Raw genomic sequence first — 27,521 nt, 5'->3', positions numbered from 1 at the left:
CTACTTTGTTCCAAAAATGGATTTAAAAAAAAATGTCAGTAAACCATCCACTGATTTCTTTATCAGCTACCATGACTAAAATCTATTTTTTGTCCCTTTCAGAAAACGGTGCGTGCCATGTATGACTACTCCTCTGCCGACAGTGACGAGGTGTCCTTTAAGGATGGTGATGTCATCGTAAACGTGCAGGCCATCGATGAAGGTTGGATGTACGGCACCGTGCAGCGCTCAGGCAAGACTGGCATGCTGCCGGCCAATTATGTTGAGGTTATCTAAAGACAAGGCCCGCCCATCCCCCCAATCCTTCCTCCAGAGTGTGCGAGATATCCACTGGGCTCCCTGATTGGCCCCTACCTGCGGCTGAATCTGTCACTTCGTAAACCTTTTGTGTAGACTAGTGCTTAAAATTAGATTTTAGTAGCTGTGTAACTATTAGTCTACTATAGTATATTGTCTACATGAAATTGACACCGTTTCATTGTCCCCCGTGGATGACGTAGAAATAAACATACCTATATATAGACTACTGTCGAATGTTAAACCTCTTCCAAGACCTTGTTTCGCAATAATATGACAAAATCCCATTGTGTAAATTGCAGGCAAATGTATTTATCAGTTAAATATTCTTAAAGCTGTAACATTAACTTTCACACAAGAGATGGGCTACATGCAATTTAAAAGTGAACGTATGGAGAGAATAAAGTTGTATTATCACCTAAGTCTACAAGGGGTTGATGAAAATAAATTACAAAGTTGTTTAACCTTAATCCTTACCGAGGCATCAGCCATCGCCTCAATGATCTAACCTTAAACCATGGGTCTGTTCAGGATGTAACATTACAGAAAGTTCAGATAGAAATGTATTGTGTAGAACAAATGTTTGTTTGTCAGAGAATAGGGAACCGTGTCAGCTCTATTCACTGTATTTCCATCTACAACGTTCAGAGTGTTTCACACCCCAGTTTCTGAAGAGTTGTGCGTTCTGAAGTTGTAAAGGAGCAGCCTCTTCCCTCCTGAAGGCTGGCCAATAGTTGCATGTGTGTTTTGTTTCTTTTAATTACCTAGGTCTGGGGGTCAAGGAGGTCATATACATTAAATCAGTAGCTAATAAAGCACACCACGCTCTGCACTAGTGCTGTCTTGTGTTCCTATTTCTGTATCTTGTGGCCTCCTCACTTTGATTTAGCTACATTACATACATTTCCTGCAGTTCAAAATGCAGAACACGTTAGCAGTGAAACCGACATCAGTGTGCTAGCTTAGCAGTAAAGCGTCCTCCGAGTACAACTCAGGATAAACTGTCCATAACATGACAGAAAGGCCCCAGGTTCGAGCCTCGTCAACACACTATCGCCCTCCTTGACAACGTACCATCCAGTTGCACTATAGAAGAGGTTCCAATTCGCTAGCACCACTGGCAACAGGTAGCTGTATCACATCCGGCCGTGATTGGAAGTCCCATAGGGCGGTGCACAATTGGCCCAGTGCCGGCCCTCATTGTAAATATCAATGTTCTTAAGTGACATGCCTAGTTAAATAAAAGCTTGCTGTGGCATGAGCTTATGGAACATTCACTTTTCATCACCTTATACATCCAAAATAACACTTGGTGATACACCCTCATAAGTTCTCATCCTTTATTTAAGAACACAAAATGTAAAAAGTGCCACCTTCCTAGCCAGTATTTTTTTGCTAAAAAGTCAATTCATGGCAAAGTCTTGGAACAGCCAATCAGAGACCGTGCTTCCCTTTCACTCGTACCATAGCAACAGTTAATCATCATCATCACCCAACCTTTCAGGCTAAAAAGAAAAGTAAAGTAGTGAGCATTTATAAAATACCTCCCTCACCTATCAGAGGACATGGACAAAGGCCAAAGACAACAGGAGTTAAAAACATGTAGCACAGTCCTGATTAATTGGTAAGAGTGTAATAGGAAAAACAGCGATTGGAGTGTTCAGGTTCAAAGTCCATGGGGGCTGAGGGGCCTGGCCACCCATATAAAAAAAGCTCTATAAGATCTCTAAAAATTCAAACACCAACGTTCCGCCCTCCACAAATGTCAATAGGCACCCTCAATTGACTTCACGTCGGGCATTCCCAAGAAATGCAATCCAAACACCGTAGACCGTTTGGATCAGGGTCCGCTGTCCTTGTTCTGAGAAAGTAGTCTGCTCTGCAGCTGCACCACTACATTCTTCATCATCCCTCCCAGCTGATCATGGAGCTGAACAAGCTGGTCAGGGGAGCAGCGGCTCAGTTCCTCCTCAGCTAGACGAGCTCCCAGGGACTCCACCTCCAACAGAAGATCCCCCTCAGGCCTCTGGTGGTCAGGCCTCTCCTCTGGACCCTGCTCCATGGACACTGGCTCATCCAACATCTCTGTGGCTACAGCAGGGATCAGAGAGAAGACCATGTATGACATACTGAAGACGAGCGGTATTAGTAATACTACAGATCGCTTAAACTAGATTGAGGTTTATAGAAAAATATAAAGATGTTTTGAGGTATTGTGACCTTAAAATGAATTAAAAAGTAATTAAACTGTGGCCTAGGCTGGGTTACAGAACAGCACTGTGACAACTGTTGCTTTTAAAAGGGCTAGACATGTGATGTAAAGTAACATATTCAATTCAAATCGCACCAACAAAAAAAAAACATTATCATTAGGACATTTTTCTAAAGTGGAGTGTAATTTGGTAGGAACTCACTGAGGGCCTCTCCAGGAGTCTTGTCCTCCTCTTCCTGGTTCTGAGGAAGGGTTGGCTCCTCCAGCTCTGATGTCATGTTCTCCATCTCTTCAAAACTCTTCAACTCATCACTACGGCCCTTCCGCTGAAGCAAGGACAAGGCAAACAATCAGATACAGCCCAAACAGATGGCATCAGTTCAGGTGGGTTTTATCTGCAGTCAATCTATGTAGGACAATTATTTATCTGGTAAGATAAGGTGAACAGAAGAGATTTCATTTTCAGTTGCATTTTTAGAAGGTGGTGGAAAGTTACTGTTTTGAACGTTTTAGGCATTACCTGCTGTTCGTGGTATGTTTTAAGTGCTGTCTTCACATTAGAGATCTTTGGGGAGCGAATGGGAAGGTTCTTGATTTCACTGGGTGTGAGAGCACTGAGGTCTCCAACCGTTTTGATATTACGGGCACGCACAAGATGACCAAAACCACGAGGCCTATAGGAAGAGAGAAAAATAAATACAAATCTCTCCCCATGTTTGGGGGGGAAAGATCTCAAACTGTCCACTATGAAGTTTTGGATGTCAGCAACACTTATTATTGAAAGGAGCATCAAGCTCATCACTGTGCACTTTCACCACCCTGTGAAGATCATCATAACATATTTCATCTGTAGCCTAACAAACTGCATGCTTTCCTGAGTCGTAGTAGGAGGACCAGAGAACATATCTCCTTTACTTCAATATGATGGTTTTATATCAATATTTGCGCATAAAGGCGTTTCCGCCATCATTTCTCGCTTAATTAATTTTACCAACACACAAAGATCCCATGTTGTCTAGCATATTGTTTTGTCGACATTTGGAAGACAATTTTCTGTTTCCATCAGGCCCGTCTTGACATTTCTTATCCGACATTCAGTTTACGCATTAAAAGGTTGCCAGAAATTAAGATTTATTTGCATTGTCCCTGTTAAATAAACCTAAATAATTGAGGGTCTTATTCTGGTGACATGATGATCGATACTTGGCTGCCGTTTGACAACTAAAAAGAATCTCGCTCTCTTGTCCATAATCATCTCATCATGTAGGCCTTTTTCATAATCATCTCATCATGTAGGCCATGTAAGTAATTTTATGTACACTACGTCATCAACACACTGCATTTTATCCACAAATCAATTTGATGGACACATCTGGTGGGAAAATGCGCATATTGTTTTTATGCAGATTTTAGAATATTCACATGAAAATCTGTTGTCAATTGGATAGAAACCTAGCTAGTATGTCAGATTTAGCCAGCCAGAACATTTTTCCATCATATAGGGATTTATGTCCTCACCACATGTTGGAGGTGATCTGGGGCAGTACCGCCTCCACAGGCGTAGAACAGCTGACCAGGGCCGGGTACACACAGTCCTTAGGGATGGGCCTCGGCTCCTGGCTCATCTCTGAGATCTGAAACAACATTTATCAAGTCAGCCACTGATCAAAGGAATTGGACTCATGTACTTGTTCTTCAAAAATATGATGCACAACAATCATGCACTTTGAGATATCATGCATTTCTGTATATAGTAAGATGAATGTCCTTGTTCTTGATAATAAGGTTTCTATAATCGGATACATTTGGTTAAAAAGGATTGAATTTGGATTTTTAAAAAAGGTAAACCGTGTTGCATTTATGATGGTGTCTGAAAATAACTTGGGTACTACCAGTCTAGCTGGGGAAACATACCAGGCATTTCTTGGAGCTCTTGTACCCTGGGCTGCAGAGATTGCGTGGACTAAGGATCATTAGGCCCTTTGTTGGTGTTGTGATATACTGCAATATAGAGCAGAGGTTAGGCTAAGAGTCAAAATGTAAGACATTAAAAAAAGTAAAGGCAAAGTTCTGTTAATCTGTGGCCACTTATAGAGTGGTATTCTCACTTGATATCTGCATGATTAACTAACATTCTACACACGGTCTCCCATTGATGATGATGAATGATTTACAAGAAAGTCCAAGTGGCACATACTTGACCCTAAACCAAACCTATAAGGATTTTGTGCAAAGTACATCAAATGACATTTAATAAACATCACTAGTGGATCATATACCTTAGGCTGAGTGATGCTACTGCTGGCAGTTTTGGCTCTTGGGGAGCTGGATCGGATGATAGGGCTGCGACGGTCAATGTCATCTGCCAGCTCCTGGTGTTGGATTGGGTCGGCAAATGATACTCGTCGAGACTGCAAAATATAGATTAATTTAACACTGTTTTCAGAACTTGCTAATGGCATTCTAGATACATCAAGGTTTCTCTTCATCAACCGAATGTAATTTTCAATTCATAATGATTTAGTGAAATGCAGATAATTCTAATAAATGCATACAGTGCCTTCGGAAAGTATACCGACCCCTTTAGTTTTCCCACTGTGTTAGGTTAAAGCCTTACTCTAAAATTTCTTAAATATATATAATTTTTTTAAATCCTCAAATCTACACACAATACCCCATAATGACAAAACAAGTTTAGAAATGTTTGCAAATGTATTAAAAATAAATACTTATTTACATATAAGTATTCAGCCCCTTTGCTATGAGACTCGAAATTGACCTCAGGTGCATCCTGTTTCCATTGATCATCCTTGAAATATTTCTACAACATGATTAGAGTCCACCTGTTTATTTATTTAACCTTTATTTAACTAGGCAAGTCAGTTAAGAACAAATTCTTATTTTCAATGACGGCCTAGGAACAGTGGGTTAACTGCCTTGTTCAGGGGCTCGGGGATTCGATCTTGCAACCTTTCGATTACTAGTCCAACGCTTGAACCCCAAGGCTACCTGCCGCCCCAGATCTGGGAAGGGCACTAAAAATTTCCGCAGCATTGAAGGTCCCCAAGAACACAATGGCCTCCATCATTCTTAATTTAAATGAAATAAGTTTGGAACCACCGAGACACTCCTAGAGCTGGTCGCCCAGCCAAACTGAGCAATTGGGGGAGAAGGGCCTTGGTCAAGGAGGTGACAAACCATCTCTGCAGCTCTCCACCAATCAGGCCTTTATGGTAGAGTAGCCAGGCGGAAGCCATTCCTTAGTAAAAGGAACATGACAACCCGCTTGGAGTGTGCCAAAAGGCACCTAAAGACTCACAGACCAAGAGAAACAATATTCTCTTGTCTGATGAAACCAAGATTGAATTATTTGGCCTGAATGCCAAGCATCACATCTGGAGGAAACCTGGCACCATCCCCATTATGTTTTTCAGCAGCAGGGCTAGGGAGACTAGTCAGGATCGAGGGAAAGATGAATGGATCAAATTACAGAGAGATCCTTGATGAAAACCTGCTCCAGAGCACTCAGACTGGGGCAAAGGTTCACCTTCCAACAGGACAACGACCCTAAGCACACAGCCAAGACAACGCAGGAGTGGCATCGGGACAAGTCCCTGAATATTCTTGAGTGGCCCAGTCAGAGCCCGGACCCAATCTAACCTCTCTGTAGAGACCTGAAAATAGCTGTGCAACAATGCTCCCCATCCAACCTGACAGAGCTCAAGAGGATCTGCAGAGAAAAATAGGAGAAACTCCCCAAATAGAGCTTGTAGCGTCATACCCAAGAAGACTCGAGGCTGTAATCGCTGCCAAAGGTGCTTCAACAAAGTACCGAGTAGTGTCCGAATACTTACGTAAATGTGATATTTCCATTTTTGTTTAAGTAACACGTTTGCAAAAATGTCTAAAAACCTCTTTTTGCTTTGTGGGGTATTGTGTCGATTGATGAGGGGAAAAAACTATTTGATCCATTATAGAATAAGGATGTAACGTAACAAAATGTGGAAAAAGTCAAGGGGTCTGAATACTTTCCGAATGGACTGTAAATGTATCATAAAGAACGCATTGTAACCATAGTATGATTTGTGTAAATCTTCATAGATTAAGTACACTGGATCATGTTACCTTAGTGAAAGGTGAAGAACTCTCCTCTTCTATTGGTCTTTTCTGTCCCTTCTTCAGTATAGAGGTGGAGGGGGAGGCTGAGGGGGTCCACATTCCCCTGATCCTGCCACTGCTGGGGCTCTGGCCCACCTCCAAACCCATCATAGCCTCCAAACCCTTCTGCTTGGGAGGCGAATCTTGGCACAACACGTCTTTAGAAGTACTTGGATGATGTAGAGGCACTGGTGCTTCGCGAGTGTCGAAGGTCAGAGGGGCAACAGAGTCTAGAGGATGTAGAGCTAGGTCATTATTGTCTAGCTGAGTTTCTTCACCATCCTCTTCTTCACACTCAAGACTTGGAACTGTATCCATTTTTGCCCTCTCTTGGAGAGGAGTGATATCTTGAACGTTGTTCGCCTGAGGCTCTGTGTCATTTTCTCTGGTCCTAGTAGAGGTGTTGTCAGATTCTGGCTGGCCTTCTTTAATACATGTGTACTGCTCCTCCTGTTGCTCCTCATCTAAGGCATTGAACCCCTCTGGTTGGGTATGCACAATAGACATGAAAACATCCTCTTCTGGTTGGTCCTCCTCTAGAACATTGTTAGTAGACTCTGGATGTCGGTTCTCCTTGTCTTCTCCCATCTGCTCCTCTGTCACCTCCTCACTGGACACAGTCACAGGCTTCGGCACATCTACAAGCTTCTCCCCTGAAGACTCAGCAACCTGAAGACTCAGGCTCAGTTTCTCCTCTGCAGCTTTGCTGGGTGAAGTATCTGTGGGGAGACCATTGGAGATGGGAGGGGTGCATAGTTTGTTTGGTTCAAGTAATACACTTTCATATCCTGAGAATGAATTTCCATCAGCGGAAGGCACTGGAGAGTTGGCCTGCTCAGAGTCAGTGAGGAGCTTATTTTGGAGCTGTGTTGGCCCTTCACACCCAAAGTCACTATGGACACCCTCCTGAGAAGAGACTGTTTTGAGGTTCTTCCGTGGGGATATGCAAAAATGCTGACTCTTAAGTTGTTCTAGATCAGATTTGAATGAAGAGTCAATCAATTGAGAAGGCAGCTTGGTATTTTCACACTCACCCTCTATATCTACCATCTCAGTGTTATCCTCCCTTTGCCCCATATTGTTCTTTGTTATCAGAGGAAGTTTCAGAACATCCATAACAGGTTTAAGGGAGTTAATACTTTTAATGGTTTCATCCACATCCTGAGGAATCTTAACTTCTAAGGCCTCAGTCAATGGGTTTTGCAAGTCTGACTTTTCAGATTCAGACTTTAGAGAAGATTCAGAAAGATCCATTGGGATCTCTAGGTAAGCCCCTGGCTCTCCTGATCCAACAGTAGCAAGTGGGCTTTGAAGAGCTTCGGTGGATTTGGGATTCCTGCCTCTCTTCTTGTGTTTCTGGGCATCCTCCCGGGTCTCTGAAGTGTCTGACTCCTCCACGTTGGAGGACAGTAAGCCCTGAGAAGCTCTCCGTCTCGTAGTCCTTCTGCTTCCTTGGGGGGATTCCTGTGTTCCAGCCTGGTCTGCCACCTGGGAGCTATGGGTCTCTATGGGGGTTGGCATAGGGCTGCTGCTGGCCTTCAACTGTTCCTCTAACTTGCTTCTCTTACTGAATCTTCCTCTGAGCCTCGGCTGGCTGTCTGTTTGTCTGGTGGCGGAAGGAGTGACCTGAGAATCAGTCAGGCTCATCTCGGGTGCTGCTGCTGAATCAGTGGCCACATTTGGACTTGTTTTGTCCTCCAACTCAGCCACTTCAAGGGGCACCTTGCTTTTCCTGCTTGCTCTACCCTGTGACTGGCTATCTTTTGGAGTGGCTGAAGGTGTGGTGATCTTGGAGTCAATTTGACTGAGTGTGTTTTCCGTGCCAACTCTTCTCTGTTTGTCTTTACCCTGTTCTTTGGACTGTGTGACCAATTTACTCCTCCCGCTTGATATACCCTGTGATTGTTCATCTCCTGTTTGAGTAGCAGGAGATAGTGTGGCCATCTGAGAATCACGTTGGCTTTGCTCCTCCTCAGTAGGATCCTGCTTTTCAACCTTGTCTGGGAGATCAAACTCCTCCGAATCACTGACGGCCTTGCTCCTGCTTGTTCTACCCTGGGACTGACTCTCTAGTTGAGATGGTTTGGCTACATGTGAATCTGTTTGACTTGGCTTCTCCTTCTGAGCCCTACCACCCTTTCGTTTCTGATTGCCATCATCCTCTACTTCCACAGCCAGCTTACTCCTCTGACTACGTCTACTCTGTGATTGGCTATCATTATCAGAGGCAGTGACCGTTAGGGAGTCACTTTGACTGAGCTCTTCCTTTGCAACACCTCTCCTCTTCCATTTGTCTTTTACCAGCTCCTCTGATTCCCTGACCAATTTGTTGCTCCTCCAACCCTGTGATAGGTTGTTGCTATCACCAGCAGGTGAAGGTGTGGCAAGCTGTGAATTTGATTGACTCAACTCCTTGTGACTTCTCTTTCTCAGCTTGTCTTTTCCACCATCCTCCTCAACAGCCAGCTTACTTCTCCTACTGGCTCTACGTTGTGACTGACTATCAGTTGGACTGGCAAGAGATGGAGTAGTCTTTGGTGAATCAGTTTGACTCACATCCTCTCCAGGTTGAGACTTCTTCCTCTGTTTGTCTAGATCATCTCGTTCCGCTGTGTCCTCTCCTGGTCTCAGCGGCCTACTCCTCCGCCGTCCGGACCGCCTTGGTTCACCTTGGCTCAGAGTGGACTGGGAGCTGGTAGAATCTTCCAAAAGACGTTTAGATTCCTCTTCTTCCTGACTGTTGTTTCCCATTACTTCTTCAACTGCAGGAACTGGAACTTCCTTCAGTACTTCCACCTGAGTCTCGGTGCCTGGGAAGACATCGTCCTCTGTGGTTTCACTTGACTGTTTCTCAGTGATTATCTCAACTTCAGATTCCTTTTTGTTTTCTGAAGATTCGTGTTCCTCTCCCTCCTTTAGGAAAGACTCATTCCTGGAGCTTTTGTGTCTTACTTGTTCAGTCTCCTGGGAGTCCTGTCGGTCTGTGTCAGCCTCAATCTCTGCCGATGGTTTCTGAGAGGCAGGCTCCTGCTCCTGGCTGTTCAGGGTCCTGGTGAGGGGGCCTGTAAACTTCACCACATTGGCAGGACTAGCAGGCTTCCCCTCAGCATACTTCTCCAGAGTGATGAAGGACTGGCGACGACTGTTGTGTTTCTTAGGTGTCCCCGAGATGATATCAGAGCCGCCAGAAACAATTGGACTGGTGCCCTCTTCTCTAGACTCCATGGCAACATCGGAGTCCTCCAATGGAACATCTTCGTTGGCATCCTCCATGGAAACATCTGCAGACTCAGGAAGTACTTCCTCAGGAGGCTCCTCTTCCATTGCGGGTTCTGCCATCTCATTGGTTGGACTGATATATTCCTGGGTGTCTTTTGTCAAAACCTCAGAAGCTTCATCCCGTTCCACGTTACCCTGTGGAGAAAAGAATGCAGAGACATTTGATTTGTATTTTCACTTTCTTTTGCGTTTGAGGAAAAGGCTGTTAACTTTGATGGCTTCTATGTTTTAATTTAAATGAAAACAGTTCATCAGGGCAAAAAAATTATAATTCAGAACTCCGGGGCAAATGTAACAATTGTTGTTACATTTGATTCTCTTTACCTCTGCTTTGACCTCATCTTTAGCGGCATCTTCAGCTTGCTCATCTGCTGGTAATTTGTCCCTGAAAAAGATATTTACGTTTTAACCATTGTGTCTCCCAACGTTGATAGATTAGTGGTATACAGTGTAACGGCAGCAGCCAACTACTTACAGTGATTCCTCCTGACTCTGTGTGTACTGGGTGAAGACTGTGGTATCAAGGGAAGCATCCAGGTTATTGTACATGGCAGGGATGTCAACCCTTTAGAATAAAACCCATACAAAAGCATTATACAGTGAGAAAATGTAAGCACTTCTAAACTTTGTTGATTTGTCTAAAGGCAAAAATGAAAAAAGAGACGACGTAAAGAGACTTCCTGGTTAAATAAAGAGTAAATTAACGAAGTTGATTTGCCCGAAACTGACCTTTTGGTTCTCTTGACCTCTTTCTGGTGCTCAGTGAGAACTCTCTCCTTGGTCTCAGGGGGGATGAACACAAAGTCTATCGAGGCCTGCTCCTCCAGTTCCTCTCTACGAGGCAGCTTGTGAGAACCAAAGTCAAGTTTTGTCTGATAGGGAGAGAATAAAAGTCAGCTCTAATATGATGCTGATGGCAAATGGTGGCAATAGAGACAACTTACTGTGTTTTGATGGCCTTTGTAAGAATATAAAAGCTGCCGAGCACAAGATTTGGTCATGGGGTTCAGAGAATAAAGAATTCCATTTTTCCTCAATGTGGGGAATTGAAATGGAATTCATACACGGGAAATGACTGGGTAAAAGCAGCACTTACAGAGACGGGCTTGGTAGAGGTCTTGGAGTTCCTGTCCTTTATCTCCTCAGCCCTGGGCAGTAGAGAGTCCCTCTTCACCCCAGAAGTGACCTGTACTCCACTCAGTTTGGTCTCCAGCTGAGAGCTCTCACTCTGCATCCACAAAACATAATCCAGGGATTATTACACCATTCATATGAAACCTGCTCCGATTTGACTTATTCAACAGGGAAAAAAACTCACCGAGTACTGTCCACTGAGTTCATCTGGAAGTTCAACAGACTGAAATCCAGGTAGAATGATAGGAGTGTTCTGCTTCACCTGGCTCAACACCGGCCTGGAAAAAACAAACATTAGCAAACATGAAAACCTTTTAGGGTCAGTTTAGGGCCAGTTTTCAGGACCCAGATTAAATACATTGCTGGACTTTAAAAGCAGTTTTATTGGAGATCCTCCACTGAATATGCTATTGGTCCAGGAAATCACCCCATAAATATAATATGGCTCATCTTAACTTCTTGGATATAGGGGGCGCTCTTTTAATTTATGGATAAAAAAACGTGCCCATTTTAAGCGCAATATTTTGTCACGAAAAGATGCGACTATGCATATAATTGGCAGCTTTGGAAAGAAAACACTCTAAGGTTTCCAAAACTGCAAAGATATTATCTGTGAGTGCCACAGAACTCATGCTACAGGCGAAACCAAGATGAAACTTCAACCAGGAAATGGGCAGAATTTTTGAAGCTCTGTTTTCCATTGTCTCCTTATATGGCTGTGAATGCTCCGGGAATGAGCCTGCCCTTTCTATCGTTTCTCCAAGGTGTCTGCAGCATTGTGACGTATTTGTAGGCATATCATTGGAAGATTGGCCATAAGAGACTACATTTACCAGGGGTCTGCCCGGTGTCCTTTGTCTAAATTGGTGCGTAATCTACAAGCTGCACGCAGTCATCCAGTGATTGAGAGGAGAGAGGAGGCTTTCAACGAATGATATATCATGAAGAGATATGTGAAAAACACTGAGGATTGATTCTAAACAACATTTACCATGTTTCAGTCGATATTATGGAGTTAATTTGGGAAAAAGTTCGACGTTTTGAAGACTGAATTTTCTGGGTTTTTTGGTAGCCAAACGTGACGCACCAAACGGAGCAATTTCTCCTAAACAAATAATCTTTCAGGAAAAACTGAGCATTTGCTATCTAACTGAGTCTCCTCATTGAAAACATCTGAAGTTCTTCAAAGGTAATGATTTTATTTGAATGATTTTCTGGTTTTTGTGAAAATGTTGCCTGCTGATGCTAACGCTAAATGCTACGCTAGCTGCGCCAGCTGTTACACAAATGCTTGTTTTGCTATGGTTGAGAAGCATATTTTGAAAATCTGAGATGACAGTGTTGTTAACAAAAGGCTAAGCTTGAGAGCTAGCATATTAATTTAATTTCATTTGCGATTTTCATGAATAGTTAACGTTGCGTTATGGTAATGAGCTTGAGGTTGTATTCACGATCCCGGATCTGGGATGGCTCGACGCAAGAAGTTAACGTCCAAACAGATTCTTACTTGAGTTCCTCTGGATAGACGAGGACCAGAGTGTTGGCGAAGGTTGCATTCCAGAACTGTGTAGCTAAGGAGCGGACCTGCTTGCGCTGATGGAGGAACAGGACACAGAGCAAGGGGGACAGCAGGGAGAGCAGCTCATCATCATAGGCCAGGGCTGAACGGATCTGCAGGCACCCCAAGACATCACTCAGGAGCTTCTCCAGCTGCAGGGAAAGAACACACTTATAGTGAGACTAGCACCCAGACACAGATGATCGGTTAAAGACATGAAGCATGCAAAGAAAGAATCAATTACTTAGAAACTGAACAAAAATATAAACGCAACATGTAGTGTTGGTCCCATGGTTCATGAGCTGAACTTTTAAAAAATCCCAGAAATGCTAAATACGCAGCAAGAATATTTCTCTCAAATCTGTTAACATCCCTGCTCGTGAGCATTTCTTCTTTGCCAAGATAATCCATCCACCTGACAGGTGTGGCATATCAACAAGTTTGGTCAGTTTTGAGGGAGCGTGCAACAGGCTTGTTGACTGCAGCAAGGTCCACCAGAAATGTTGCCAGAGAATTTAATGTTCATTTCTCTACCAATGCGGTTTTAGAGAATTTGCCAGTACGTCCAACCGGCCTCAAAAACAAAGACCTTGTGTAACCATGCCAGCCCAGAAACTCTACATCCGGCTTCTTCACCTGCGGGATTGTCTGAGACCAGCCACCCGGACAAGTGATGAAAGTGAGGAGTATTTCTGTCTGTAATAAAGCCCTTTTGTGGGGAAAATCTAATTCTGATTGGCCTGGCTCCCAAGTGTGTGGGCCTATACCCTCAAAGGCCCACACCCATGGCTGCGCTCCTGCCCAGTCATGTGACATCCATAGATTAGGGCCTAATGAATGCATTTCAATTGACCGGTTTCCGTATATGAACATTAATTCAGTAAAATCGTTGAAATTGTTGCATTTATATTTCTGTTCAGTATATAACATTAATGCAGTAGTTTATATAGACATCCATTTCAGTACAGATAAAGAAACAAAATGGAAAACATTTCAACACACCTTTGCTCCAAGACTTGAGGTACATTTGCGCTGCTCATTTGGAGTCCTCCCAGCCTGTTCATAGAGGGCTACGAGGGGATGTGAGAGAGAGGCCAGGGCCTCCTGGATGGCTGTACCCAGAGACAGATTAGAGAACAAGATAGAGAGGATGGAGACCAGGGCTAGGCCTGTACCATTAGGGGCCGTCTCAGGGGCCTCCAGTGTATTGAAGGTCTCAAGGGATTGAACCAGCAGGGTCTGGAAGGTATACAGGTTCCCCAGCGCCTTGCTTTTCTTACGCACCCAGGTTAGATGGGTGTGGGGAGCTGGACGAGGGGAGGGGAGGGTAAGTAAACATCAAGCCCATTGAGTTAAAACACACCTTGCATTTGTGATAAAACAGTGCTAAAAGCATCTTACATTTCATCTTCTGCTGGAACTGTGGTGTGTAGGGAGAGAAGTCTGCACTCTCAGCGATGGCCAGGAGGATGTTAGCAACCGCATGCAACGTTGATGGAACCTGAAGGATAAACAAATGGGCATGGAACACTCAATGAATCTGAACAAACTACTGGACCACAGTATTCATCAAAAGGCTACCAACTCTGGTAAATTAGATAACCATTGGGTGTTGGGTACAGTGCAGCGGTCCCCTCTTGCTTACCTTCAGAGCCTTTCTGTCCAATATGGCAGCCATCTTGACACACAGCTCCTCACAGCAGACGTTCTCCTCGGCGGTGGCCACCAGGGCAGAGCAGCGGGCAAACACCTTATACAGCCCGCACCACGTACCCAGCATGGCCTTCTGAGTCATCTACAGAGGCAGAAAGCATGTTTCAGATTGAGCACGTTGCAGTCGGACAACGCAGAATCACATATCTTCAAACTACCCTGCATTCCAGCCCTCATTATGAGATTAGCGAATCTGCGCCTCCTCGACTTTCTGAAACTGATTCACTCAGATCACACCGACAGTATGGTACTTCACTTAAAATGACTGAAAATTAGAGCAAAGCCCTCAATAGGTTCAACCGTGGTTTATTGGAAAATCCTATAGCATGATCTTTTAAAAGATAAGCAGACCTGCCAACCAATTTTTACCACTTCAGCACGGCGCCGGCACCCCCAACTGCGCACGTGCGACACCCACACTGCTCAAATCATAGGCAAATGCACAGATTTTTTTGCCCAACAATGGTGTTGGCAGACTGCCTCAGTATGAATAGTAGTCTATAGACTTATGGGTACTTGGTTGTTCTATGGCAGCCAACTAGAAATACGTTTAATGTACACATCAGGGCTTTCCCTAGGATTTCCTGACAACATGGTGCTGATGTAAGATTACGGTTGGTTGGTTGGGTGGGGGTCAGTCAACTTCCCCCCTCAGGAAGTTGGAGCATTTTGCAATTATTCATTTTTTTAAACGGCCATTTCCTGAAAGTCTTACATATCAAACAATGTACCCAACTTAGATGTTTTGTTTGATGCTAAATTAAATTCAGGTGGTCTCAATGACACTTTCAGTTTTCTAGGTTAAATGTAGGGGTAATGATTATTCTAAAAGGTGTCTATCTGGATAGTCTGGTGAAAACGTTCACTGGCTTCTTCTGAATGTTGTCGTAGTCTAGCTTACTGTTGGCTATCTGGAATATGAAACACCTGAACTAGGCCTGTACGAGTTGTTTCAGTTCTCCATCCCCGACCTCATCCATCTAGTTAGGTCTGACAACTAGGATACCATTCTTTCAACATGCCTTGTCATTGGTGAACTGACTATCACATCCGCAGCCTAGTGTTGACATATGCCTACAGCTATATTAAGAGGAGTGATCAAGAACTGATTCATTAACATAGGCCTACATTATTGTTTCTGCTTGTCCATGCGCTTGCTCATACTACTGTTGCAAATATCAAAGCATGTGCAGGCTAGAAAGTGTTCTCGCTTAGTTGACTAAATGCTGCAGCTAACTATCTTTGTCGTAATGATGCCTTAGCTAAGGAACCAACTAAGTGGTTATGCGCTTGGCCAACACCAACAACTTCAGACGGTTGAGTCAAAAACCACAATGTGCCAACTAGAAGCCTATTGTTGTGTATTTAAGGGTCGTTTTTCCACACAAGCGTACATTGACCTCACATTGCATGCATGGTACGCGAAATGCGTGCAGGCTGGCAGGTCTGGATACAGTATGCCATCTCAGAGACTCACCTGTGGCAGAACCTTGCCAGGTAGCAGGTGTATGATGGGGAACATCAGGGCAGTGAGCACAGCACTGAAGTTGTGCTCCAGAGCATCCCCTTGGTTCACCTCATTGGTCTGTGACGAGGGAGGAGAATCTTATTAAACCAATCTCCACCTCTATCTCAATCTATGCAACACGTAGGTGAAATATAAATCAGTTTGTTTAAGGTGACCCCTTGGCGAAATTGTTCTTGCATCTAAACAAACAAGCATCGCATGCAGTGCAGTTGTAGAGCATTTACATGACATGTACAGATGTCAGTTATACAGCTTGTTCCTTTCTAACCTGTGTGATGGTGTCAGTCAGCGGGTTGACCACCAGGCTCCACATCCTCCAAAGCTGTTCTTTGTTCTCCAGAGTCCCCGCGCTGCACCCAACCGCCGCCAGGACCGCCTCCCCAAATGCCAGGGGGGACGTGGGGCCGGACAGACCACAGCTCACCAGTGTCTCCAAACACAGGAAGAACCTGTGTGTGTGGGTGTGTGGGGGGGACAGGCAGAGACAGATACAACTCAAATAAGACCAGAAAAAGACATGTGGCTGCTACATTTACTTATGGTAAGACAGGGGGAAACCCACCTCTCATCCTCTACGAAGCCTGCCACCAGACTGTGGTTGTAGAACAGGAGAATCAAGAACAGAGCTGGGGTTCCCTGGGGCAGAGACGGACGAGACAATGTAACCACACCACACACAGAAATCAGAACACATCTGGCTCCCATAAAGATACTGCAGGATGTTCATTTACACTGATCTAGAGAAGACATCATTATAGAGCAGATCACAGGGTTGTCATCAGTACAGTGTCATAGGAGTCTATAGCTATGTCTCAGGGAACCTTCTATTGTTCAGATTTAAGATTGTGTGCAACAAAGAAAGGAGTCTGAGCTAGCAGGAAGCCGCTGGATAGACCTACTGCATTTCGGTTTATTACGTATGGAAACTGTTGCTTACATGGTGCCTTTCCCAATGATCCTAGATCTGTGTCAAGAGCATAATCAGATACACCCTGCATACAGCTGAACAGAAAGAGAAGAGGCAGAAACTCACATTCAGTACATCCATTTTGCCCACTTGGTAAGAGGCAGATCCCAGTACTCTCTGAGGGATACCCTTCACTGTCAATTCCAGCAGACTCTGTTGAGAGAGTCAGTAAGAAAACCATCTACTGAAAGCATTACAGCAGACCTTTTTACAAGCTAAGTGTGGCGCTTCAGGGCATTGAGCAATATCCAGAACATCTACATACAAGGTGGTCTACTGACACTTGTATGAAAAACTCCTGGACCAAAACACAGACTCATTAACAGAAGTTAGTAAGACTTCAGCTTTTAGTTTCCACTAACATTGGCTACCAGAAGACCAGTCCTGGTTGGAGGTGTAGTAGAATAAGAGTAGGTAGTACAGTTGTGGAGGCAGGTCTTACCAGAGCCCTGTTTGCAGGGAGGGCCTCTGAGGAGATGATGCTCTGTAGAGCCTGTAGCAGCAAGGTCAGCACCTCAGAGCCTTGCCTTTCCTTCTTATTGCCTGCTGTCACAGTAACACAGGTACAAGGGACAGGATGAGAGACAAACAAAGACAACATACTAGGGGTGGAACTCCATTGGTCTTTCCTCTCTCCTCACCACCTTCTCAAAACACATTGGAGAACGTCCAAGGAGAGGGACCTTGAATTTACTTCTTGAGAAAGAGGCGAGGAAGGACGAAAGTTATCAAGGAAAGACCTGAGATTCATTTAGGTCATTTCTTTGGAAGGTCATCACTGGGGTCTTGCCCCTCAGATTTCATTCCTCGTCACAGCGGTTTCAGACCCGAAAGTCTGACGTCCGCTTAGACTTAAACTGATGACAGTGGGGTAGGGCCTGGGGTGGGGGAGGCTGGGGTCTCTGCTCTCCCCCCTGACAAAGAGGACTCAGGCCCAGCTCTGGTACTCTGTGTGGGGCCGCAGGGCTGACCCCATGGCTGAAAGGGTCAGTCCAACAGAGCAGCGGCCACAGAACAGAACATTTCCCAATAGTAGCCAACTAAATGAAGACGGAGTGAGGTTAAACTATGGCATTACTCATCCAGCATGATGGTCTATCATTCCAACGGAGCAATGTTTCCCAAACCACTCCAGTCATTCCACTTACTTGATGTATTCCAGTAAGAGCACACTTATAAATGACCCTACTGGTCAACTGATCACCATGTCCTTCATTAGTTGACTCAGCTGTGCCAGTACTGCAATACATAAAGTAAGTGGAACGGTTGGGGGTAACGAGGAGACGTTTGGGTAACATTGCTATAGAGGAGCTAGCCAAGGCTGAAACTAGCTCATCAGTGAGTGAGATTACAGAGCGTCCTGGATAGACTGCAGGCCTAAATCATGATAGCGGTTCTTCTCTAACTCCAATCTGATGTGGTTGGACCCTGGCACTCACCAGCATCAATCGTTGTGCTTACGAAACTGACGAGGTTCTTCCATATAAGGGAAAGCAAGGCATCTGCAGGGGATAGAGAGAAAAGGCGAGTCACCCCACATGAAGTGGCAGTCATTTAACCCCCCCACACATGCACTTCTACACATACAATCATTCCTTCCAACTCCTCCACCCCCAAGCAATGACTCTGGGACTGTTTCCAATTACTAGTCGATGTGAGGGAGCCCTTCCACGACAGCAAGTCAAGCCAGAGCTATCCTATCCCCTTAATGGAGAGAGTACTTCTCTCTGGCTGCGTTTACACAGGCGGCCCAATTCTGATATTTATTCCACTAATAATTGGTCTTTTGACCAATGATATCAAATATTACTCAGAGTCGGTCTGATTGGTCAAAAGACCAATTAGTGATACAAATATGAGGCTGTGTAAACACAGCCGCTCTCTATCTCACACACACACACACACACACACGTGTTACAGGCCTAACTTGCAGGCCTGGATCCTAAATGTATTGAGATTCTCAGGATCCTAAATGTATTGAGATTCTCAGGATCCTAAATGTATTGAGATTCTCAGGATCCTAAATGTATTGAGATTCGAAACAGCGATTTTATTGCAATTTGCTGTTCCAAACATATTGCTCACCATACACTGAGTAAACAAAACATTAAGAACACCTGCTCTTTCCATGATAGACTGACCAGGTTAATCCAGGTGAAAGTTACAATCCGTTATTGTCGTCCTTTATTAAATCCACTCCAAAATTAGTCTTGATCAGTCTTTTTTTTTTTATACACCAATACCAGCTAACAAAAAAGAAAATTACAAGTATCGCTATAATATGGCCCAAAATAACTATTGATTTTTTAAACCACATCCCTACTCGAAAGGAGCCAAAATGGCAGTCAGAGCCATCATGGAGTTCATTGAACCTATGCTCTTTCCAATTACAGTGAGTTACTTGAGGGCAGGTAGGTACCTGGGGCGTCTTTGCCGATGCAGATGAAGCTGTCGTGCACAGCAGTGATCAGCAGAGGGGCGTGCTTGGTGAAGGAGAAGGGGCTGGACAGGAAGGGGTGAGAAATAGGTTCTGAGAAAACAACAGAGGGTCAGTCAAGTTAGAAACAGGCAAACAGGTTCCAACAATTATTTTTTATCTGACAGTTTACTTTACAGGGATTGCACATGGATAATGTGTGTGTCATCCCACGGTAACACAAACATTTATCAAACTAGTTCTACACCTCCACAGGTTCAAAGGGCAAATCATATTCAAACAGCACCACAGAGCAGCAAATCAAATTGTGGTCGCAACCATTGTATTTCTATGGTAGCAACCATTGTATTTCTATGGTAGCAACCATTGTATTTCTATGGTAGCAACCATTGTATTTCTATGGTAGCAACCATTGTATTTCTATGGTAGCAACCATTGTATTTCTATGGTAGCAACCATTGTATTTCTATGGTAGCAACCATTGTATTTCTATGGTAGCAACCATTGTATTTCTATGGTAGCAACCATTGTATTTCTATGGTAGCAACCATTGTATTTCTATGGTAGCAACCATTGTATTTCTATGGTAGCAACCATTGTATTTCTATGGTAGCAACCATTGTATTTCTATGGTAGCAACCATTGTATTTCTATGGTAGCAACCATTGTATTTCTATGGTAGCAACCATTGTATTTCTATGGTAGCAACCCGCCCCCTCCCTCACCCAGGCTGAGCGTCAGCTTGTTCTTGGCTGCGGCGGTTGTGACTTCTGACCCCAGGAAGTAGTGCAACAACATCTCTAGTCCCAGCAGCTGGATGGAGGGGTAGGCTTGGGCCACCACCACACTGGTGTTTAGGTTCAGACGGGGCACCATAGTGCCAGAGAACGCTGGGGAACCTGGTGGGGCGGGGGAAGAGTGATTCATCAATGACGTATGAATCTCAGAGTAAAACATTCAGTTACATTTTTTTTTTTTTTTACATCCAATGTTTCCACAGTTCCAGGTGACACATTTCAGGTATATCCGACACGAGAATATTAAGTAATGCTGTTATATACGCTACTAGGTAAATGAAAGTACATAACGGCAAGTCACGCATGCAAATTGAAAGCAAAACAGCTAACGAGCAGCAGACAATATTTTCCAGTACTAGTCAATAGAAGGTAGGTGAGGGCAGTCAGAGGGAGACTGTACCAGATTTAGGAGTAGTGGTCCCCACAGCACTGCACTGGCTGGAGCTCCTGGAAGGAGTGGCTGGCAGGGCCGAGTCCGGGCCCAGGGTGCACTGGAGGAGAGGAACACCAACCTGACAACACAGACTACTAGTCAACAACAGTAACACATTGTGGTTAAAAACAAAGGGCAATGATAACGTCAGATAAGACAATACATGAGTAGATTCAGGTTCTCAATTGAATCTCAATTCCCCAGTAACAAATCCTGCTCAGAGTCCTAACACATTATCAGGTTATGTTATTCTAGTATAAAGATGAAATGCTTGTTGTACCTGTTCAAAATGTGCAGTATAAACATGTACATAAAACAGTAGGAGAAACACGAGCAGTACCTGTTCAAAGTGTGCGGGCAGGTTGGCTCCCAGTTTGACCACCAGGTACCACCAGACCTCCAGCTTGGTGAGCAGCAGGGCCTCAGTCCTCACCTGGATGGAGCTGAGGGGCTGCAGCAGCAACTTTAGACGCTTGGCACTGCATAGGATCTCTACAGTACAGAGGAGACAGTTACAGTCTGTATAGAACAGGATCTCTACAGTACAGAGGAGACAGTTAGTCCGTATAGAACAGGATCTCTACAGTACAGAGGAGACAGTTACAGTCCGTATAGAACAGGATCTCTACAGTACAGAGGAGACAGTTACAGTCTGTATAGAACAGGATCTCTACAGTACAGAGGAGACAGTTAGTCCGTATAGAACAGGATCTCTACAGTACAGAGGAGACAGTTACAGTCCGTATAGAACAGGATCTCTACAGTACAGAGGAGACAGTTACAGTCCGTATAGAACAGGATCTCTACAGTACAGAGGAGACAGTTACAGTCCGTATAGAACAGGATCTCTACAGTACAGAGGAGACAGTTACAGTCCGTATAGAACAGGATCTCTACAGTACAGAGGAGACAGTTACAGTCCGTATAGAACAGGATCTCTACAGTACAGAGGAGACAGTTACAGTCCGTATAGAACAGGATCTCTACAGTACAGAGGAGACAGTTACAGTCCGTATAGAACAGGATTTGATTTGATTTGATTTGATCTCTACAGTACAGAGGAGACAGGCAGACAGTTACAGTCCATATAGAACAGGGATCTACACCCCTAGCTAGCCACAATTGGCAACAAAAAAAAAAGTCACATTATCTGCCAATTCATTTCCAGCAGTATTTCCCTGTATGTTTGTGTGTTGCAGAAAAGGGAATTCTGTAAAATACAGAGGGCCTATTTGAAAGCTGGGGGAAAAAATGTACATGTAGCTCTCGACATTTCATAATTTAAAAGTAGCTCTCATGCTAGGAAAGGTTGGAGACCCCTGGTATAGAACTTCCCTAAACCATGAATACATAAAGTAACATGTTCAACTGTTATTGAGTGGTCCTCATAGTTTTTCCATTTGAGGAGTAGTATTTTAGTAAACTTTCCTAACTCAACAGTGAGAATCAAGTCTCTTAGCACATGATCAACATAGAAAATAATGTGTGAGGACTTAGGAAGTTTACTAGAGTATCTTATAAACCACGTCATAGAAACCTCGATTAAAATACATTTTAAAGTAAAACAGCTGATGAAAGTAAAGACTAAAAAGCAGCAACTCAATTCAACTGTATTAAGTCAAAGCATGCTGTTTTCTTGCACACACCTGGGTTGAGCGCGAAATTGTCAATAAGGCTCTTCCAAGCGATGAAGGCGATCTTCTTGATGTTTGGGGAGGAGCTACGGAAGCCCAGTTCCTCCAGGCCAAGCAGGGAGTTGATGAAGGGACCACCTCTATGGAGCAGCTGTGGGATGGAACACAATTCAGTGTTTCAATACAACTTCTGAAGAGCCAAGCAGATCATTACATGCACTGCCCAATTCCCTCCCTAACCATTACGTAGTAGATAAGTAGCGAATAAGTAGTAAATGGTGCAGGTTTCAAACCATAAAGAATGACCAAGCCTTACCTTCCCCAGGAGCCTGACAAACAACGGCCAGAGTTTCAGCACGTTGGTCTCGTTCTTCGTGGAGAACAGTTTCTGGAGCTCTGGGATGAGTTTCTGGAGTGAAACAAGATAAATGATGTCGGAATGTGAAGAAACCTGCATGAAACATGCTGCGTTTGATGTGCTGCATTTCCAAACATTCCATTTCAATCAAACACATTTCTAGCGCAGTTTTCACATCAGCAGTTGTCACAAAGTGATTTGACAGTAACCTGGCCTAGACACAATGACAGAGTAAAGACTCACTGAGGACATGAGAGGTTCTAGGATGGCAGCCACCTCCTTCTGTTTCTCCAGAAGTAGAGGCAGGCCCATCTCCAGGGCTGCTGCCGCCCGCAGGCGCACCTTAGAGGCAGAGTGGACCACCAGGGGGATGACCAGCTTGGCCCACTGTACTGCATCCTCACCCATCTGGGCCGAGGCCTGCTCCAACAAACTGACCACAGAGAGAGTGTGTCATGACAGAGAAAGTGCTGGTGATCACTGAAATAAAGTCATGACAGTCTCCTCCAGCTCAGAGAGCTATGAACACAAGCCAAAACAGAGACAGAATGTTGAGCCAGATAAAGTACTGTAACATCCATCTGCTTAATGTCAGCGTTATCACGCTGAACCATTAAATGGTGCTTTCCTAAATGAGGGTCATACACCCAACCAAGGCTATTGATTATGAGGTAGGAGTACATGAGTGGGTGGGTTTGTATACCTTATGACAACATTCAGAGACTCGTGCTCCATAACTACAGACTGGATGTCTTCTCTCATCCGCACACACTCCAGGGCCCTCAGGATCTCTGGAACCTTCTTGGCCACCACCTCTGTAGGGAAGTTCTGTTTGGAAATTACCCATAATGCTCGTGTGCATGTGCTCTTGTCTGTGGACTTCACCACCAGAGAGGAAAGTGCTGACAATATCTCCTCTGCAAAATTAGCTGTGGGGAAAGGGAGAGAAAGAGAGGATTACAAATCACATTATCTTCATCCTTATCATACATTGCAGGCTTGTTTCCAGAACATAGATAAAGAAAAATGTCATTATCGGGAAAATGTACTTGCTAACAACCCGTGACTGACGTCATCAACCAGAAACAGGGCATGCTGTCATTTGACTTTTAAAATAAATAACATCACTTAATTACTCAAAATGACGGAGCGGTCACGACTTTTCACAGTGGAAGAGGCTGTATTGTGTCGTTTGGCGATACGGATTCAGACACGTCTTCGCACTTTGAAAGTGATGATGTCGAGGTGAGTGAAACAAGTCAACAGCAGATATATGCTTGGTGTTGTTGATGTTTGATGCTGCTCTCTGATTAGCAAATCCTGTCATGATCACATGTTTGGTACAGCCAGGTGAGCACATCAGCAGTGAAGCAGGAGCTCAAATGATTGCTCTGTCTCACGAGAATAGTTGCAGTGTTAGGCTATATATACTCCACTAACTAATTGGTTGTTTTGTCTTGATCCTACCAATGTAATCCATATGGAAAGAGCCCACGCTGCTTGTCAGGCAAGAAAAGTACTGTGGCGATAAATTAATGCTGAGCTTTCGAAGCACCGAGCTCAGCTGTCACTTTCACTAGTCGGCCATACAGACAAGCAGCTAGCAAGCCACCGAAATTGAGATTAGAATAGTTTGTGTTTATCTGTTGGGCTTAAGTCATGGTTTGTCCTGTTCGCTAGGTAAAGATATTCGTAGGCTATACATTGCCTTGTTTTCCTGTTATTTGACAGCATAGCTGTCGTGTTATGGTTGACGCCCGCGCAGTGGATCTCATATGATAGAGTTGTGGTGATATTTGTTTAAATAGCCAAGTAACAAGTTGTGTGTTTTGTCCCGTTTCTACCGATACATTTCAGTTAGAAACTGTCCCAGATTTGTTACTAATCAACTAACACTGGCGAACTCTGTAGTTAGGCTGTCAGGCAAGAAAACAAGAATTGGAGGCAACATTATGTGTCACTGGCGATGCGGTCACTTGATCGGGGCAGCTCTAGCAGGGCAGAAATTTTACAAACTGGCTTGTTGGAAAGGTGGCATCCTATGACGGTGCCACGTTGAAAGTCACTGAGCTCTTCAATAAGGCCATTCTACTTCCAATGTTTGTCAATGGAGATTGCATGGCTGTGTGCACAACTTTATACACCTGCCACTTTGTAGGATGGGGCCGTGCTTCAATACGTTTTATGGCACGTTGAAGGCTAAATCCAAACACTCGTGAGTGTGATATGAATTTAACCTACAAATCTTATTAGGGAAATTGTGTACTTTTTTTATATTGTCCCTGAACAGTTGTTTTGTATCTTCTCTCTTTATCGGTCTGTCTATCTAATACTTGCATTCACTGAATTGTCGTCACCCAAGTTACTATTTCTACCTTTCGTGTCAGGCCTGGTCTGTACTAAATCTTATTGAGAGAGGTTATATACATTTTGAAATAGTCTGAATAATTGTTTGTATTTTTACATTGTTACAGAAGTAAGAATCGTTGCCGATCAAATAACCCACTTTGTGTGGGTTTTGAAATGCTTTCTAAATATTGTACTCTGGTCACATTATGGATTATTTTTCATACATGTAAATAATATTTACAATATATAATATTTAGTACTTTTTGAGTGAGTAATTTAATTACTCCAGGGTTTTAGTTGTGTTATTATTTTTATAGTGAGTTATTACATAAAGGGAAACAAAATTAGTATTATTCCAATTGACATGAATGTGGGGTCATATCAAAGAGGTTGTGCTCCTTAAAACTAAGTCAACAAACAAAATTTAAAAGCTCTTTGTTTTTGAGCCATATCTGCTTGAAATGTGTGAGAAAGAGAAAATTCTCAGTAATCTACAGCTGCATTCTAGAATTCTATTGGGGTCTAAATTAAGTCTACCGTTGGAGTATAAAGTAGTGTCAATATAAATCTGGATTAGTGCTTCTTAGTCTAGGACTAGGCTTATCCGTGCCAGTTACACTTGTCCCATGTAAACCTATGAAGTGCTCTACTTGTTCAGTACCTGAGATAGCAGAGACAACGTGGACATGAAACACACAGAACCCCAGGGCCTGCAGGGCAGCTTGGCTCAGCTCTGCATTCTGACTGGAGATATGGGTCTAAAACAACATGACAATAGCTTTACTAGTGGACATTTATGACAGTATCCCTGTGTTAATTAAAGTTTAAAAATGTAAATGTACTGCTTTATAAATATTCTTCACATAAAGCAAGCACTCACCTGGAAAGTTTTACCCAAACGTGGAAAGTGCTTTACTACTGCAGGGAGGAATTGCGTTCCATCATCTCCACTGAGACGACTGAAAAGACAAGTCAGACCCAGGAATTACAGTGTACATTTACAATAGAAAATTAAGCATCTTATATAGAGTTACACAAGACACAGATCTACCCCCTACCATAGCTCATTAGAGAGAAGAATATACACCTGACATGACCTTAGATCAGCATCTAGGGATAACAACGTCACCTTACAGGCTACGCATGTCCAACTAAAGCACCTACTTGGCAATAGTGAGGTAGGCTTCAGTCTGCTCCGGTTGTCCAGCTGTGCTATCCTCCAGAGATTCCAGCAGAGGAAGGAGACCTGAGCTGGTAGGAGGCACCATCGCCATCATCCTGGTTCCTCACTCAAACCCTGCTGGGAGAGGATGTTGAGACAGACACTGTGACAATGTTCCATCTCTGCCTCAACAGGTGTTTTTGTTTAGGTTGCTAGATAACTAGAGTAGAGTTTTGGATTCATATTTTTGATTTGGATATGTGCATGTTGTTTGACACAGTTGCTACGAGTTGAACGTGTAAGCGTGTATCCTTCCATGTGAGTACGAGGGGTCAGGCTGGGCATCACTGCCAGAATCAAAACATCCCTGAACTGTACTTACTCTTCAATCCTCTTAGCTAGCTACCCTTCTAAGTAGAGGGGATTAGTAGCTGTTCAACATACAGGACTGGACACATATAAGCTTAATACTAACCTATTAAAAAAATATATAAAAAAATAGCTCAAAACTATCTGAAGTGAGCTGGTTAGCTAGGTAGCCACAACATTAGCTAACTGGTTTGCTAACTAGCCATATACAAAAAATATACATAATACCAAATATACGCACATTCTCAACTTACTAAATAATGTTGAATGGCAATACTGTCAAAACTAATACAGGTAGCTAACTATCTAACTTGCAATTGCTCACGAGTATTTTATTTCTAGCAAGCTACTCCCTCGAATCGCGCGAAAATACAAACAAAACACAGCCAAATGCACTTCCTCACCTTGCAATTCCTGAAAGAACACAAACGATAAAATAAAATGATACCATCAACGTCAATAATATACTGCAAGTATACGCGATATTATCTTATTTCAGCAAATAGTTTACGTATTTTCTTTCTCTCTGACTCTCCCAGTGTAGTTTCCTCTCCCCGCGAAAACGCTGGCGCGAAACTAGTACGCTGTCTGAAAGTCACCTATGACCCGACGCACGGACCGCCCACTCTGAGCAGAACACAAAAGATTCTGTTTCTTGAAAAGCTTTGATCGTAGTCTCAAACTGTGTCCACATTTTACACATCAAGACGGGAGGTGTTATCAGTACTTTATACACATAGCAATATATCCTAATATACTTTTCACAAAATTTCAAATGTGATATATCTTTCTCTTCTTGTAATATAGGATATGTAATGTTTTTTAAGCATAAATGCAAATCCTGCAAATGCTCTTTTTATTTACAAATTTTTAGTCTACATTTGCAGAATAATAAAGGCTATATCCAAATATACTGATAACTAACTCCCTATTACTCTGTGCTATATAAGCCTAATCAGGTAACTGTAGAATCGTGTATTGCCTTTCCATTGACAATGTCCCAAATTGGTGAAAATTAATTTCACTGAACATCCCAAAATTGTGCTACAACATTATTTACTGAATAACTCCATTCAAAACTTGATGATCATCCTAAACAATGATAAGGATGGGGAGGGACATTGAAGTACAGTAGT

General features: G+C 43.5%; 2 protein-coding genes across 4 annotated transcripts in view; one reads left to right on the top strand and one right to left on the bottom strand.

Annotated features, from left to right (window-relative positions):
* Positions 1-1,132, top strand: part of neb (nebulin) — an 83,134-nt gene extending 82,002 nt beyond the window's left edge. Inside the window, 1 exon segment of the mRNA XM_042319336.1 lies at positions 103-1,132. Coding sequence (XP_042175270.1) covers positions 103-276 — 174 coding nt within the window. The 3' untranslated portion in view covers positions 277-1,132.
* A 491-nt stretch (positions 1,133-1,623) lies between these two features.
* Positions 1,624-26,965, bottom strand: rif1 (replication timing regulatory factor 1). Of its 3 annotated transcripts, none has more exons than XM_024407044.2 (34): positions 26,790-26,965; positions 26,019-26,154; positions 25,735-25,813; positions 25,516-25,612; positions 23,209-23,434; positions 22,749-22,938; positions 22,464-22,556; positions 22,160-22,298; positions 20,854-21,005; positions 20,481-20,592; positions 20,009-20,182; positions 19,266-19,376; positions 18,286-18,348; positions 17,289-17,392; positions 16,913-16,999; positions 16,442-16,515; positions 16,148-16,328; positions 15,829-15,936; positions 14,284-14,433; positions 14,040-14,139; positions 13,641-13,945; positions 12,588-12,790; positions 11,265-11,358; positions 11,043-11,174; positions 10,676-10,818; positions 10,422-10,511; positions 10,271-10,331; positions 6,635-10,081; positions 4,789-4,920; positions 4,424-4,510; positions 4,028-4,143; positions 3,030-3,183; positions 2,712-2,835; positions 1,624-2,388 (listed from the first exon to the last, which is right to left on the bottom strand). In XM_024407044.2, the coding sequence occupies exons 2-34, from the start codon at positions 26,129-26,131 to the stop codon at positions 2,138-2,140; spliced, it is 7,692 nt and encodes a 2,563-aa protein (XP_024262812.1). In that variant the 5' UTR covers positions 26,132-26,154; positions 26,790-26,965; the 3' UTR covers positions 1,624-2,137. The 3 variants fall into 3 exon arrangements, with proteins under 3 accessions (XP_024262812.1, XP_024262807.1, XP_024262817.1); XM_024407039.2 differs by having other exon boundaries at positions 26,019-26,151; XM_024407049.2 differs by having other exon boundaries at positions 17,289-17,389; positions 26,019-26,151.
* Between the last annotated feature and the right edge of the window lie 556 nt (positions 26,966-27,521).

The sequence above is a fragment of the Oncorhynchus tshawytscha genome, linkage group LG03 (assembly GCF_018296145.1).
Source record: "Oncorhynchus tshawytscha isolate Ot180627B linkage group LG03, Otsh_v2.0, whole genome shotgun sequence".
NCBI classification, from domain to species: Eukaryota; Metazoa; Chordata; class Actinopteri; order Salmoniformes; family Salmonidae; genus Oncorhynchus; species Oncorhynchus tshawytscha.
This window is presented reverse-complemented; position numbering and strand designations above follow the sequence as displayed.